At 43.1% G+C, this 16,741-nt stretch overlaps 1 protein-coding gene across 8 annotated transcripts in view; it reads left to right on the forward strand.

Annotated features, from left to right (window-relative positions):
• Nucleotides 1–16,741, forward strand: part of LOC139583754 (glucocorticoid receptor-like) — a 123,059-nt gene that overhangs the window by 98,948 nt on the left and 7,370 nt on the right. For all 8 annotated transcript variants that reach the window (XM_071415230.1, XM_071415249.1, XM_071415198.1 and 5 more), the window contains 4 exons: nt 7,361–7,477; nt 8,998–9,270; nt 11,568–11,712; nt 13,210–13,340. In XM_071415230.1, coding sequence (XP_071271331.1) covers nt 7,361–7,477; nt 8,998–9,270; nt 11,568–11,712; nt 13,210–13,340 — 666 coding nt within the window. The remainder of the gene's footprint in view (nt 1–7,360; nt 7,478–8,997; nt 9,271–11,567; nt 11,713–13,209; nt 13,341–16,741) is intronic.

Raw genomic sequence — 16,741 nt, forward strand, 5'->3', positions numbered from 1 at the left:
GAATCTTGTTTCTCATGGTCTGAGAGTCTTTTAGGTGCCTTTTGGAAAACTCCAAGTGGGCTGGCATGTACCTTTTTTTGAGGAGTGGCTTCCGTCTGGCCACTCTACCATAAAGGCCTGATTGGTGGGTTGCTGCAGAGATGGTTGTCCTTTTAGAAGGTTCTCCCATCTCGCCAGAGGAACTCTGGAGTGCTGTCAGAGTGACTATCGGTTATTGGTCACCTCCCTGACCAAGGCCCTTCTCCCCCGATTGCTCAGTTTGGCCAGGCGGGCAGCTCTAGGAAGTGTTTTGGTCTTTCCAAACTTCTTCCATTTAAAAATTATGGAGGCCACTGTGTTCTTGGGGACCTTCAATGCTGTAGACATTGTTTTGGTACCCTTCCCCAGATCTGTGCCTTGATACAATCCAGTCTCTGTGCTCTACGGACAATTCCTTCGACCTAATGGCTTGGTTTTTGCTGTGACATGCACTGTCAACTTTATATAGACAGGTATGTGCCTTTCCAAATCATGTCCAATCAATTGAATTTACCACAGGTGGACTCAAACCAAGTTGTAGAAACATCAAGGATGATCAATGGAAACAGGATGGACCTGAGCTCAATTTCGAGGTTCATAGCAAATGGTTTGAAGAATTATGTAAATAAGGTATTTCTGTTTTTATTTTTATAAATTAGAAAACATTTCTAAAAACCTGTTTTTTGTGTAGGTTGATGAGGATTTTTATTTTTTATTTAATCTATTTTAGAATAATCCTGTCAAGTAAGAAAATGTGGATAAAGTTGAGGGGTCTGAATACTTTCTGAATGCACTGTATCACTATAGTTCGAGTGTCCATTTTCAGAAGTTGTTTTCATTTCAGCGCATCTAATTTGTAAACATTTCAACTGTATTAAATTATTACTTTTTCAATTCCACAAAAAATTAACAACCATCAAAATAAGGTTGTTTTTGTGCGTTAAGTCACAGGTGAAACTTTAGCGTTCTTATATATTCAACAGAAAGCCAATGTATTCCATCGTAGCCCATTTCAGCCATTACCGTGTTGTGTTTTTTTATTTATCCGTTATTTTACCAGGTAAGTTGACTGAGAACACATTTACAGCAACGACCTGGGGAATAGTTACAGGGGAGAGGGGGATGAATGAGCCAATTGTAAACTGGGGATTATTAGGTGACCGTTTGAGGGCCAGATTGGGAATTTAGCCAGGACACCAGGGTTAACACCCCTACGATAAGTGCCATGGGATCTTTAATGACCTCAGAGAGTCAGGACTCCCGTTTAATGTCCCATCCAAAAGAAAGCACCCTACACAGGGCAGTGTCACTGCCCTGGGGCATTGGAATATTTTTTAGACCAGAGGAAAGAGGGCCTCCTACTGGCCCTCCAACACCACTTCCAGCAGCATCTGGTCTCCCATCCAGGGGACTGTCCAGGACCAAGCCTGCTTAGCTTCAGAAGCAAGCCAGCAGTGGTATGCAGGGTGGTATGCTGCTGGTCATTACAAACATTTCCACGGTCGCAGTGTTAGTGTAATGGGGCTTTTTTCTATTTTGCTATTTTTTTGTATAACTAACCACTCAGTTGGACTTAACAGTAGTTATCCTCTTCATCGCCCTGTGATGGATTGAAAACTGGAACGAAAATATTCAAAATAAGTGTGTTATTAGTGACAATACAATATTTTTTTTTAGGTAAATCATACCAACAAGTGCCTTCAGAAAGTATTCATACCCCTTGATTTATTCCACATTTTGTTGTTACAGCCTGAATTGAAAATGTATTAAATATAATTTTTTCACACAATACCCCATAATGACAAAGCAAAAACATGTTTTTAGAAATGTTAGCACATTTATTGAAATACAGAAGTACATTTACATAAGTATTCACACCCCTGAGTCAATACATGTTAGAATCACCTTTGGCAGTGATTATAGCTGTGAGTCTCTAAGCTTTGCACACCTGGATTTGACAATATTTGCATTATTTTTGTAATTCTTCAAGCTATGTCAAGTTGGTTGTTGATCATTGCTAGACAGCCAAGCCTTGCCATAGATTTTCAAGACAATGGTCAAAATGGTAACTAGGCCTCTCAGGAACATTCAGTGGCATCTTGATAATCAACTACAGTGTATATTAGGTTATTGTCCTGCTGAAGATGAATTTATTTCCCAGTGTCTTTCGGAAAACAGACTGAACCAGGTTTTCCTCTAGGATTTTGCCTGTGCTTAGCTCTATTCTATACCATCTTAACCGCTGTGAAATATCTTTTCCATAACCTTCTTAGACTTGCTTTGAATAAAAATGACAGATATATATACCTCACTTTCTATGTGAATTTGGTCAGTTCTCCCAAAATATTACATATTGCAGCTTTAGTCACCATTGGCCTCATGGTGAAATCCCTGAGCGGTTTCCTTCCTCTCTGGCAAATTAGTTTGTAAGGACGCATGTATATTTGTACTGACTGCGTGTAAAGTGTAATTAATAACACCATGCTCAAAGGGATATTCCATGTTTTGTTTTTTTACCCATCTACCAATAGGTTCCCTTTGCTAGTCACTGAAAAACCTCCCTGGTCTTTGTGGTTTAATCTGTGTTTAAAAATCACTGCTCGACTGAGATAATTGTATGTGTGGGGTATGGTGGCAAGATTATGTTAAAATACCTTTATTGCATCATGGTTGTTTTATTGAACAGAATAGAGTATTCTTAACTTTTGTGTGTGTGTGTGTGTGTTCTACTGACGATGGGCCTCTGGGAGATCACACTGACAGGAGATTTACGATGTCTTTTGGGTGATAAAACCTAAAGAGCATTCCAGAGCATGAGTTAATGTTTCTGTTCTATACCGTACCAGGGAGAGATGGTTCCAGTTTGGAGTCGGAGGGACAGACACTGGTCTATACAATGAAAACTGTTGACACAGCAGATACTGTTTGCTATATATTATAGGTATTTTTCATACAAATCTTAACCTTGTGACCCGTTCTATATATCTGTTGTTCGTCATGTAGGTTGAAAGGGGTGTATCTTGGCAATAAAAGACCTTTGTACTTTTGTCTCGCCGCTCTCAACGGATCATCAGAAACGGTGATTCGTCGACCTGCCATCGCTATTGCAAAGCTCTCACTATTAAAGATCCTAGTTTAAGTATAACTCTGACTTGTGTGTTAAGTTAGTCTCTCCTCATTTGACAGTAAATAAATGAACCACCACAGGAGTACAGAGACGAGGTAGTCATAAAGAAACGATTGTGTTAAGCACTAAAGCACTATTATTGCACACGGAGTCCATGCAATTTATGGGACTTCTTAAGAAATGTTTGACGCATGGACTTATTTAGGCTTTGCCATAACAAAGGCATTGCAAACGTATTGACTCAAGACATTTCAGCCTTTCATTTTTTATTAATTAGTACAAAATTCTAAAAACATAATCCAACGTTGACGTTATGGGGGTTTAATCCTTTTTAAATTCAGGCTTTAACACAACAAAATGTGGGAAAAGTCAAGGGGTGTGAATACTTTCTGAAGGCACTGTAAGATATAGCATGATATTGTGTATAAAGGCACCCCTGGGATTCTCGCAGGAGCTCTCTTACTAACAGGACACCCAAGTCATGTTTGGATGGCAATTGCTTCCAACAAGAGTTCCCGTCCCTCTTCCATCTCCCACTATTTCCATTAATCCTGATCATGTTCTTAGTAGGACTGGAGGTAGCCTGGCAAACAGGGCTAGCCTCGCACCGCCAGCCAAGTCCTCTTCACTAGCCTATAGTATGACGAATGGATTAGAGAGCGGATGCTTCTGGGATTCTAGCTGGCACTGTTTGTTTAGTTTATGGATGGATTGTTTGCACTGCTGTTTGCAATGGCTGCAGTTGTCACTAGTTACCACAGCCACAAATGGCTTAACCCCACCTATTTCTCTTCTTAAAGGTAGACTCATCAAAATGAAGTTGCCACGGGCAGCACCGGAGATATTGAGAAAAGCGAGATTCAACACTTCGCTCTCACAAAGTCACACACAGTATCTACGCATGTGCACAGGTTCGCTTCACGCTATTCACGGCATGGTAGTCAGGGCACCAAAACAGCTGAGAAGTTGAGCCTCACTTCAAAGTTCTTACGCTATATATACAAAAGTATGTGGACACCCCTTCAAATTATTATTTTTATTATTATTTTTATTTATTTATTTATTGAATATCCGAAACATACAATACACTTGCAGTGAAGCCGCTCCACAACTACATCATACCAGTCATTCAACAGATTCCCATTCAGAGCGACACACAGAAGCAATCAATGGACAGATCTACCACCAGGACAAAAACGTGAACCCGATTCCCCCACAGTTCCCCAATAGTTTTCCCTCAACCATTCGAGACCCCTCCCACAGTCAACCCTCCCCCAAGAAGAAAACTAAAAAATACAATTAATTCCATTCCACACTCCAAGAACCCCCAATGCTCCAATAACCAAGAGAATTAACTAAAAAGAAACAAGGAAAAGACAGAAGAAAACAGCAAATAAAAATGCAACAAATAATAATTAAACAAAATAATACATTTTGAACAAAGGACATCAAGGACAACTAAAATCATAACAGCAATGCCAACTCTATATGGTTGTGTGCATGCCTGGCACTATTACATGTATGTGTGTATTCTTGTGTGTGTTTATTTGAATGTGTGTGTGTATATGCATGTGTACAAACACATGCACGGCATCAGCCTCAGGCAAACCGGCATTAGTTGTAAAAACACTGCCCCTCCGTGTCATTCAAACTGACTTTATATTGTGTTTTATTTAGACTTTTTAAAACTTTTATCTTTGACCATCATTCTATCTCCCACACAGCAACTCTACTCCGACTTGTCTCCAATTCCACATCCCAACCCTCAGCTTCCCTTAGCCCATCCCATCTATCTCTGCTGGCCACCCACTTCGGGTTTCTACGCAACACATATCTTTCAACTATGCTGGGATGTTTAACGTACAATTTCAATCTTTCTAATCGGATAGAATCCACAGATTGTGAATTTAAGATAAATACTTTCAATAAGCGTATTAGTAATTGACTGACCCGGTCTCTCCAGATCTCCTAACAGTACTATTTATAGGGTCAATGCCACCCCTTCAAATTATTGGATTTGGCTTTTTCAGCAATACACGTTGCTGATAGGTGTATAAAATTCAGCACACCACCACGCAATCTTCATAGACAAACATTGGCAGTAGAATAGCCTTACTGAAGAGCTTAGTGACTTTCAACGTGGGACAGTCATAGAATGCCACCTTTCCAACAAGTAAATTTGTCAAATTGCTACCCTGCTAGGGTTGCCCCGGTTAACTGTATGTGCTGTTATTGTGAAGTGGAAACGTCTAGGAGCAACAACGGTTCAGCCGCGAAGTGGTAGGCCACACAAGCTCACAGAACGGGACCCGGATAATAATAGTCTGGGTCTGTTTTTCGTGGTTCGGGCTAGGCCCCTTAGTGCCAGTGAAGGGAAATCTTAACGTTACGGCATACAATGTCATTCTAGACGATTCTGTGCTTCCAACTTTGTGGCAACAGTTTGGGGAAGGCCCTTTCCTGTTTCAGCATGACAATGCCCGTGTACAAAGCAAGGTCCATACAGAAACTGTTTGTCGAGATCGGTGTATAAGAACTTGACTGGCCTGCACAGAGCCCTGACCTCAACCCCATCAAACACCTTTGAGATGAATTGGAAAACCGATTGCAAGCCAGGCTTAATCGCCCGACATCAGTGCCCGACCTCACTAATGCTCTTGTGGCTGAATGGAAGCAAGTCCCCACAGCAATGTTCCAACATCTAGTGGAAAGCCTTCCTAGAAGAGTGGCAGCAAAGTGGGGGAACAACTCCATATTAATGCCCATGATTTTAGAATGAGATGTTTGACGAGCAGGTGTCCACATACTTTTGGTCATGTAGTGTTTGTGAAATTTCCGCAGTTCTATGTTTTGTAGTAAAAAATACAGAGTAAGATGTGTTTCCAATTTCATCATCATAATTGGTTAAAATCACATGATGCACATCCATGTCATTGGAAACACTCAGTTTTTATCTACAAAACATAGAAATGCGCCATTTTCACATATGTTGGTGTTAGGGTGGTGCTGGAAATGATGAATATGAAGTTGAAATATTTTGAAATTTCTCTTTAACCACGTGCCTAAACTTAAATTCATAACCAAAAATGTTTTTGACGATATAGCCAATTTTTTGGGTATTTGGTATTTTATTAGGATCCCCATTAGCTGTTGCGAAATCAGCAGCTAGTCTTCCTGGGGTCCACACAAAACATGAAATATAATACAGAATGACATAATACAGAACATCAATAGACAAGAACAGCTCAAGGACAGAACTACATACTTTTTTAAAAAGGCAAACAGCCGATATATCAATGCATACACAAAAACGGTCTAATAGGGGAGAGGCGTTGTGCCGCGAGGTGTTGCTTTATCTGTTTTTAGAAACCAGGTTTGCTGTTTATTTGAGCAACATGAGATGGAAGGAAGTTCCATGCAATAAGTGCTCTATATAATACTGTACGCTTTCTTGAATTTGTTCTGGATTTGGGGACTGTGAACATAATTTTGACTTAGAGGCTGAGTTAGCACTGCATTACAGTTAGCTGGATTTGACGTTGCAGGTTCCAGGTTGGCATTGTTCTGCAGAGCTTTGACTCTTAGCTTTCACTAAATGTGACTACATTATTTTTTAACGTTTTTTTTTTTAAAGATATCACATAGGAAGATTGTCCTGTAGCATTTGATTTCATTAATAAGTATTATTTTTTTTAGTTGGTTTTAAAAATGTTATCAGTATATTAATAGATTAACTAGGGTCCTTTTTTAAAAACTGTGAAATGTTGTAAGGGACCACTGAGTTGGTTACGTGTTGCTTATATTAAAGTATGCCTCAAAGAATTTGTTAATCTGGCAAAAGATTATGTTCCGCTGACATTATCCAGGCTCTGTCAAACAATCAACCCCCACTCATTTAAAACTACTTATCTGACTTCAGACACATTGTCAACAGCTAAAAACATTACACCCAGAGCATAGGCAGAGTATAAAAAGAATACGTGAAAATCTCTTCATCCCCGTTTTAAAAAACAGGCTACTATTTTGGCTGGCCGTGGAGGGGTGTCAACCACAGAAAGTGAACGAGCTGTCACCTTAACTGTTGGCTGCTGACTGTTATGTCATGATGCCGGCAGGTTTAGTCAAACAGGTGTTTGGTGTGCGGGCAACCTGTAGTGCTTGGGCTAATCATCTTCAACCCTCTTGCTAGTAATTACCTTATTCCTCCATCGCCAGGACAACACAACTATCTGTGTGCCGGGAGGAATGACTGCATCATAGACAGGATCCGCAGGAAGAACTGTCCGGCGTGCCGCTTCCGCAAGTGTCTCCAAGCAGGGATGAACCTGGAAGGTAAGTGGCACCACCACATTCATATTGTTCTCATATAAGTGGAAGTGTAGTGTATATACACAGTCTTATGGCAAGCATAGTTATTCAGCAAAGTTGAATCAGAGGACATTTTCAGCATGTGTTGTCTCTGAAAGGCAGGGCTTTATATGTTTTGTCCCCTATAGAGGTTGTGATTAGAGGTAGGATTTAGTATTGGATTCACATAAACCAGTAGAGGGCCTTGATTCCCAGAGTTTATGTTGACATGAGCTAACCTAATGTATCATCTCTGGCCCAGTGTTTCAAACAAGGGTCAGAGCCAGTGATCAACAACAATCATTCGCTCAGACCCAGTTCCTCCCATGTCCCTGAGCCATAGAAAGATTGAAGGCTCACATTAGCTCTACTCTGCCACTGTGGACTTCAACAAAAAATGGAAATGGACAATAATTCACGTTGATGCACTTCTTGTTATTTATATATGTTCATTAATTCAGGGCTGCAGGGTATGAAATTGTTAATGATTTAGATGTACGAATCAGAGTGGGCGGAAAAAATACATTGACGGATGCGGGTGCATCAGCAGACAACCAAAACCTGGGGACGTACCAGAAAGGCTCTTAGTTGCCATAGAAACATTTATGGAGGAAATTAAAAAAGGAGGGGAAAAAATACATCGTTTTTGATGGTAACCCTCTCAACCGGAGGCATTCAGCACATATTGTAACAGAAAAGATAAATCGATCAAAGTTTTTCAACAAATCCAAAATACATTGTGTTTTTTTGTGTTGCGCTGCTCTTTTTAAAGACCCATAGAAATACACAAGAAAGTAAGTTTCTTCGTTTCAATGAATTAAACCTTGAACTCTGTACTCTTTTGAAGCGTAACACAATGTGGATGACCTACCTTTATGAGCAAACTGTAGCTGAGGTAATCTGATGAAGCATCTTATAGGCTGCATATTTTTGTTATGAATAGGGTATGTGTGGTCTATACACTGTCACCACCTGGGTTAGGTGGGAAACAATAGCTAGCCATAACCCTCTAAGGTCGATGTCCACGCCCCCGCGGAAATCAAATTAGCATAATAAAACAATCCCCTTCAATAAGGGGTTAAATATTTTTTATATTTTTTTTAAATAACAAATGTTTCCTGATCTTTCTTATATCTCTTAGATATAGGACAGACACTTCAGAACAAACTTCCTTTTGAATTTTTTGGAACGGATTATCTGTTCCATGTAGTGAATCTGTTATTCAATGCATTTGTATGGGCAAATAAGGGGAAAAATAATCGTTAAATCAAATGTTTTTTTTCTATATTTTTTTGATACTTCAAGGAGTCTAAATCAAATTGCTAAATGATCCTTGGTATGACCTTCTTAAAACAATTTCATATAGCTTAGTAGAACCCCCCCCCCCCCCCCCCCGCCCTCCTCTGGCTTAGACAGGGCTTAGACTGTTATGGGTTAACAGGGAAAATTACTGATTAGCGCTTTCTTCTCTCTATTCTCTCGCTCTCTCTTCTCGGTCTTTGCAGCAAGGAAAAACAAGAAGCTGATCCGATTTAAAGGTCAGCAGGCCACGACAGAGCCGAACGCACCTGATGAAAGGGCATGCACCCTGATCCCAAAGTCCATGCCCCAGCTGGTGCCCACCATGCTGTCCCTGCTTAAAGCCATCGAGCCAGAGGCCATTTACTCTGGCTACGACAGCACCATCCCCGACACCTCCACCCGCCTTATGACCACCCTCAACAGGTTGGGCGGACAGCAGGTCGTTTCAGCCGTCAAGTGGGCCAAGTCCCTACCAGGTAAGACCACCTGGTACACCTCCATTAACACTGTGACCATAGACCGCAGGGACCATTTTAGCACTAATTTGACTAACCATAATGGGCTAGGCTTGGTCCATTCCGTTTCAACTCAAGTTTATTCAGGAAATGATCTAGGTCTAAATCAAGTCAATCCAGTGACTTTCAAATGAATTATAATATTTTCAATTCATCTCATGATTTTCTATTTTATCGATCATGGAATGGGATTGAGTTGATCCCCAGCCCCTAATCATGAGAAAGAAGGCACATGGTTTGGTAATCGCCCCCCCCCCCCAAGTATTTACTCTCTGCCTTGGTCTCGCCCAGCAGCCAGCTAGCATGGAAGGGAAGGACGTGGAGAAATCTTACATAACCACTGAGTGGTTAAGCAAATATGATCTGAAAAGACTTCCACTTTTAAAGTGTCAACAATGAGAGATAATTGAACTGCAATTAAAGGCCACTTTCAGGGCTACAGACTGCAACCATTTAGTCACATTTGGCGACCCTTTGACTTGGCTGTCCGAGTAAAAGTTTTACTTGGTCGCATCAGTGTGTGCTGCACATTCAACATGGTCACTACATGGCTGCAATACAGTGTATTAGAATTACAATGCCCGATCTTAGTCTCTATGGGGCTCCCGAGTGGCGCAGTGGTCTAAGGCACTGTCTCTCAGTATTCGAGGCGTCACTATAGACACCCTAGTTTGAATCCAGGCTGTATCACAACCGGCCATGATTGAAAAAATGTTTTAAATGTAGTCTTGTCTGTCTTATTCTATCAATGTTTTGATCAAATAGACATATAATTTTATCATTATAAACTCAGCAAAAAAAGAAATGTCCTCTCACTGTCAACTGTGTTTATTTTCAGCAAACTTAACATGTGTAAATATTTGTATGAACATAAGATTCAACAACTGAGACATAAACTGGACAAGTTCCACAGACATGTGACTAACAGAAATTGAATAATGTGTCCCTGAACAAAGGGGGGATCAAAATCAAAAGTAACAGTCAGTATCTGGTGTGGCCACCAGCTGCATTAAGTACTGCAGTGCATCTCCTGCTCATGGACTGCACCAGATTTGCCTATTCTTGCTGTGAGATGTTACCCCACTTTTCCACCAAGGCACCTGCAAGTTCCCGGACATTTCTGGGGGAAATTCAATGGGATTGAGATCCGGGCTCTTCGCTGGCCATTCCTTTCTTGCAGGAAATCAAGCACAGAACGAGCAGTATGGCTGGTGGCATTGTCATGCTGGAGGGTCATGTCAGGATGAGCCTGCAGGAAGGGTACCACATGAGGGAGGAGGATGTCTTCCCTGTAACGCACGGCGTTGAGATTGCATGCAATGACAACAAGCTCAGTCTGATGATGCTGTGATACACCGCCCCAGACCATGACGGACCCTCCACCTCCAAATCGATCCTGTTCCAGAGTACAGGCCTCAGTGTAACGCTCATTCCTTCGACGATAAACGCAAATCCAATTTTCACCCCTGGTGAGACAAAACCACAACTCGTCAGTGAAGAGCACTTTTTGCCAGTCCTGTCTGGTCCAGCGACGGTGGGTTTGTGCCCATAGGCAACGTTGTTGTCTGTGATGTCTGGTGAGGACCAACAGGCCTACAACCCCCCAGTCCAGCCTCTTGTGGACAGTCTGAGCACTGATGGAGGGATTGTGCGTTCCTGGTGTAACTTGGGCCGTTGTTGTTGCCATCCTGTACCTGTCCCGCAGGTGTGATGTTCGGATGTACCGATCCTGTGCAGGTGTTACACATGGTCTGCCGCTGCGAGGACGATCAGCTGTCCGTCCTGTCTCCCTGTAGCGCTGTCTTAGGCGTCTCACAGTACGGACATTGCAATTTATTGCCCTGGCCACATCTGCAGTCCTCATGCCTCCTTGCAGCATACCTAAGGCACATTCACGCAGGGACCCTGGGCATCTTTCTTTTGGTGTTTTTCAGAGTCAGTAGAAAGGCCTCTTTAGTGTCCTAAGTTTTCATAACTATGACCTTAATTGCCTATTGTCTGTAAGCTATTATTGTCTTAACGACCGTTCCACAGGTTCATTAATTGTTTATGGTTCATTGAACAAGCATGGGAAACAGTGTTTAAACCCTTTACAATGAAGATCTGTGAAGTTATTTGGATTTTTACAAATTATCTTTGAAAGACAGGGTCCTGAAAAAGGGATGTTGATTTTTTGGCTGAGTTTATATTACTCAAAAGACCAGCACTAACAACACTGCAATCCTGACCAATGCTCTGTGTGTTGTGTGTTCATGCAGGGTTCCGGAACCTTCACCTGGATGATCAGATGACTCTGCTGCAGTGCTCCTGGCTGTTCCTCATGTCATTCGGCCTGGGCTGGCGCTCCTACCAGCAGTGTAATGGGGGCATGCTCTGCTTCGCCCCTGACCTGGTTATTAATGAGTAAGTCCAGTACTTACTTACAGTACTTAGTCCAGTACTCTCTCTGAGTAAGAGCATCAGAGAGACACCTTGGAGGGCTGAAGCTGGCTGGGGGCTCTGGAGATGAGAAAGGTAGCCTGGATGGTGGGTGGAGTTCTATAGATAGCTAGTTCAAGCAGAGCCTTTCTGGAGGGAGGGAAGGAAAACTATATTGCTGGAATGAAAAAGGTATGTCTACCGAACGTCTACACCCCCTTTAACTTGTTTCACCTTTTGTTGCATTACAAAGTGAGATTGAAATATATCAATTTTTTTAAATGGCCATTGATCTACACAGTACTCCATGTCAAAGTGAAAAGATAATTCTGTATATAATTTAATAAAAATTCAATAAGTAAAATATAGTCGTTGCATAAGTATTCACCCCCTTTGATTAGGCCAGCCTAAATTAGTTAAGAAGTTTATTAGTTAATAATTCTGCTGTGGATTAAGTATTAAAACCATCCAGACACATCAGATGCAGTCGTTTTTCTGAAATGAGCTGCAGGACAGGAAGGAAACTGCTTAGGGATGTTACCATGAGGCCATTGGTGATTTTTAAACCAGCTACAGAATTCAATGGCCGTGATGGGAGAAAACTGAGGATTGGTCAATGAAAGAATGACAAAGTGGAAAGAATACAAATATATAGAATACACATATTCCAAAACAACAAGGCACTACAGTAATACTGCAACAACAACAAAAAACATGTCAAAGGAATATACTTTTTGGCCTAAATTCAAAGCCTTATGTTTAGGGCAAACACAATACATAACTGAGTAACTGCCTCCTTATTTTCAAGTATGGTGGAGGCTGCATCATGGTATGGGTATGCTTGACATCGGCAAAGACTGGGGAGTTTTTCAGGATGAAAAGAAACCAGATGGAGCTAAGCGCAGGCAAAATTCTAAAGGAAAACCTGCTTCAGTTTGCTTTACACCAGACACTGGGAAAGGGATTCACCTTTCAGCAGGATAATAACATAAAACACAAAAGCCAGATCTAGAGTGAAGTTGCTTACCGAGAAGACAGTGAATCTTCCTGAGTGGACAGTTTTGACTTAAATCTGCTTGAAAATCTATGGTAAGAATCGAAAATTGCTGTCTAGCCATGAATCCCAACAACTTGACAGCTTGAAGAATTTTGAAAAGAATAATGGGAAAATATTGCACCATACAGGTGTGCAAAGAAAGCTCTTATGAGATTTACCCAAGAAGACTGCCAAAGGTGTTTCTAACATGTATTGACTCAGGGGGTGAACACTTACCTAATCAAGTTCTATTAGTGTTTTATTATTCATTAATCTTTAAAAAAACAAATCTTAATCTTTAAAAGTACAAATGGTCTTTCACTTTGACATTAGAGTATTTTGTGTAGATCATTGACAAAAAAAAAAAATACACTATGTGAATTGCAGAGAGGGAAACGGGGTGTTGGTCTGATTTATAACTGTCACTTTGTGTGTGTGTGTCTCAGTGAGAGGATGAAGCTGCCCTATATGACCGACCAGTGTGAGCAGATGCTGAAGATCTCCACTGAGTTTGTGAGGTTGCAGGTGTCCTACGACGAGTACCTGTGTATGAAAGTCCTGCTGCTGCTCAGCACAGGTATAACATATTTACATTTCAAATCTTAAATAACATAAATGAATCCATAGATTAAAACACTTATTCATTATGGCCGTCCGATGCAGTTTGCTGGGGAAAAGCAGAACACATTTTTTTGACTTCTCAGATGTGTTCAAAAATAAATAGAGAAAAGAAAAAGAGGAGGGAAACCAGACAAACTAAAGCTGCAGCTTTTGAATGAGCTTTGTACAAATGAGGCCTCGGGGGGGACTCCCAGCGTGACAAGCCATTACAAAACCATATTTAAGCAGAAGATACTGTTTATTGCAACACTGTTGACTTGGATTGACTGGGGGAAAAAACGATTTTATGCCTTTCAAATTACTCAAAATGAGTGGTTTTGGAAAGCGCACACACTTAGTGTGTTTTGATTGCTTCCTAAGGAAATGAAAATTACATTTACATGCAGAGCTGTGCTTTTTTTAAACCAGTGAGCAATCTTCCCTGATTTTATTTCCAACCAGGACAGAATGTACACGTTTTCAAGTGTTTTATTTTGATTGGCTCATCGATAATGTTATCTAAAGAATTCAAACTAGAAATGTAAAAGAAATACGCCAGGCGACCACTTTTGATCGATGTTGTCACGGCCGTCAAAAGAAGTGGACCAAAGTGCAGCGTGGTGAGCGTGCATTCTTATTTATTTAAAGAAATGTCGCCAACAAAACAACAAACGAAAAAACAACCGTGAAGCTTACAGGGCTATAGTGCCACTAACAAAGATAACTACCCACACTGAAAGGAGGGAAAAAGGGCTACCTACGTATGATTCCCAATCAGAGACAACGATAGACAGCTGTCCCTGATTGAGAACCATACCCTGCCAAAACATAGAAATTAAGAAACAGAAAACAAAGCATAGAATGCCCACCCCAAATCACACCCTGACCAAACCAAATAGAGACATAAAAAGGCTCTCTAAGGTCAGGGCGTGACAGTACCCCCCCCCCCCCCCCCCCCCCAAAGGTGTGGACTCCGGCCGCAAAACCTGAACCTATAGGGGAGGGTCTGGGTGGGCATCTATCCGCGGTGGCGGCTCAGGTGCGGAACGCAGAACCCACTCCACCTCTGGCTCACCCCACTTTGGTGGCACCTCTGGTGCGGGGACCCTCGTCGCCGACCCCGGACTGGGGACCCTCATTGCGGGCCCCAGACTGGGGACCCTCGTTGCGGGCCCCGGACTGGGAACCCTCGTTGCGGGCCTCGGACAGGGAACCCTCGTTGCGGGCCCCGGACTGGGGACCGTCGCTGGAGGCCCCGGACTGGGAACCCTCGTTGGAGGCTTCGTGCCATGGATCATCACTGGAGGCTTCGTGCCATGGATCATCACTGGAGGCTTCCTCCGTTGAGCCGGAACAGGTCTCAACGAACTGAGGAGATGTACTGGCAGCCTGGTGCGTGGAGCTGCCACTGGACTTACCAGGCTGGGGAGACATACAGGAGGCCTGGGTCTGGGGGCAGGCACAGTATACACTGGGCCGTGGAGGCGCACTGGAGGTCTTGAGCGTAGAGCCTGCACAACCCGTCCTGGCTGGATGGTTATTTTCACCATGCAGATGCGGGGCACTGGCACAGGAACGCACTGGGCTGTGCAGACACACCGGAGACACAGTGCGCAGAGCCGGCGCAGGATATCCTGGGCCGTGGAGACGCACTGGAGGCCAGATGCGCTGAGCCGGCACCTTCCGTCCTGGCTGGATGCTCACTCTAGCCCGTCCAATGCAGGGAGCTGGAATGTAGCGCACCGGGCTATGAACGCGCACTGGAGACACCGTGCGCTCCACCGCATAACACGGTGCCTGACCAGTACGCCGCTCCCTCCGGTAAGCACGGGGAGTTGGCTCAGGTCTCCAACCTGACTCAGCCAATCTCCCTGTGTGCCCCCCAATTTTTTGGGGGGGGTGCCTCGTGCCTGCTCCGTTGCCGTGACTCCTGGTAGCGAAGTCGTTCCTCCCTCGCTACTTCAGCCTGTTTCCATGGCAGGGTCTTGTCCCCTGCCATAACCTCCTCCCATGTCCAAGATGTCCTCCATTCTCTCTTCTCCCGGGCCCAGGATCCCTGCTCCTCCTGGCCACGCTGCTTGGTCCTTTGGTGGTGGGTAGTTCTGTCACGGCCGTCAAAAGAAGTGGACCAAAGTGCAGCGTTGTGAGCGTGGTGAATGGCCACCCCAAATCACACCCTGACCAAACCAAATAGAGACATAAAAAGGCTCTCTAAGGTCAGGGTGTAACAGATGTAGACCTATTGCCTGCTATTATAGACCTATAGACCTCTCTCCTGTTAGTATTGTAAATAGTAGTGATGTTACGGACCGGAGTTGATCCATGATCCATACGGATCACTCCCCCCCACGGTTCGGCACGCATGTGAACCGCGGATCAATTGCAAAGTTTAACCATCATAGTGTGAAATACAGTTTTACTGCCGCTGTTACTTTTTAAAGTAATAATTCCCTAAATCTCGATGCAGAGTTGCAGTGAAAAGATAAAGACAAGACAGATGCGTGCTGTGTTTTACTCTGAAGCCTGAAGGTTGATTTGATTTTTTTTTTTTATCAGTTGTGTGTACTGTTCACGTGACCGGGGCATGTTGAATCCCAACGAATCAATCCTCGATGCTCGTGTTGCAAAGAAGAAAAAAGAGCAGTGACAGACATGGCTAGCGGAGGAGCTGAAGAACTGGAAAAGCCTCCCGCTTCATTTAAGTCTCATGTATGGGAGCATTTTGGCTTCCCTGTCAAATATGATGATGGAAGAAGGGTAGTGGACAACACCATTACGGTGTGTAGGCATTGTGCCACAACAAAGCTGATCATGGAAATACATCGAGCGTGGCCACACATTTAAAGCGTCATCACCCTGGTGGGTCAGTGACGGGAGCCAAGTCAGCCAAGAGACAACAACTTCTCACCACGGCATTTAAGCAGCCCTTTGCTGCAGAATCAGACCGGGCTAAAGCCATCACCAAATCTATTGGGATGTTTATCGTTGCAGACATGAGGCCGTACTCTGTTGTGGAAAACAAAGGGTTTAAAAATATGGTGAAAGTGCTTGAGCCACGCTACGAAATCCCTTCTCGCACCCACTTCAGTATGAAGATCGTGCCAGATCTTTATGAAAAGGAAAGGATCAAAATTGTCGATGAATTATCCAAGGCATCCTCTGTTGCCCTCACCACAGACAGGTGGACCTCCAGGGCAACAGAAAGCTACGTGACTGCAACTGCTCACTACACCACAGAGGAGTGGCAGATGCGAAGTCTGGTGCTACAGACACGCCACCTCCTGTCACACAGGCACAAATCTGGCGCAGGTACTGCTAGGCGCAGAGTGGAGGCTAGAGAGGCCCAATAGCAATATCCCAACCACCACAGATAATGCA

Source organism: Salvelinus alpinus, chromosome 1 (assembly GCF_045679555.1).
Source record: "Salvelinus alpinus chromosome 1, SLU_Salpinus.1, whole genome shotgun sequence".
NCBI classification, from domain to species: domain Eukaryota; kingdom Metazoa; phylum Chordata; class Actinopteri; order Salmoniformes; family Salmonidae; genus Salvelinus; species Salvelinus alpinus.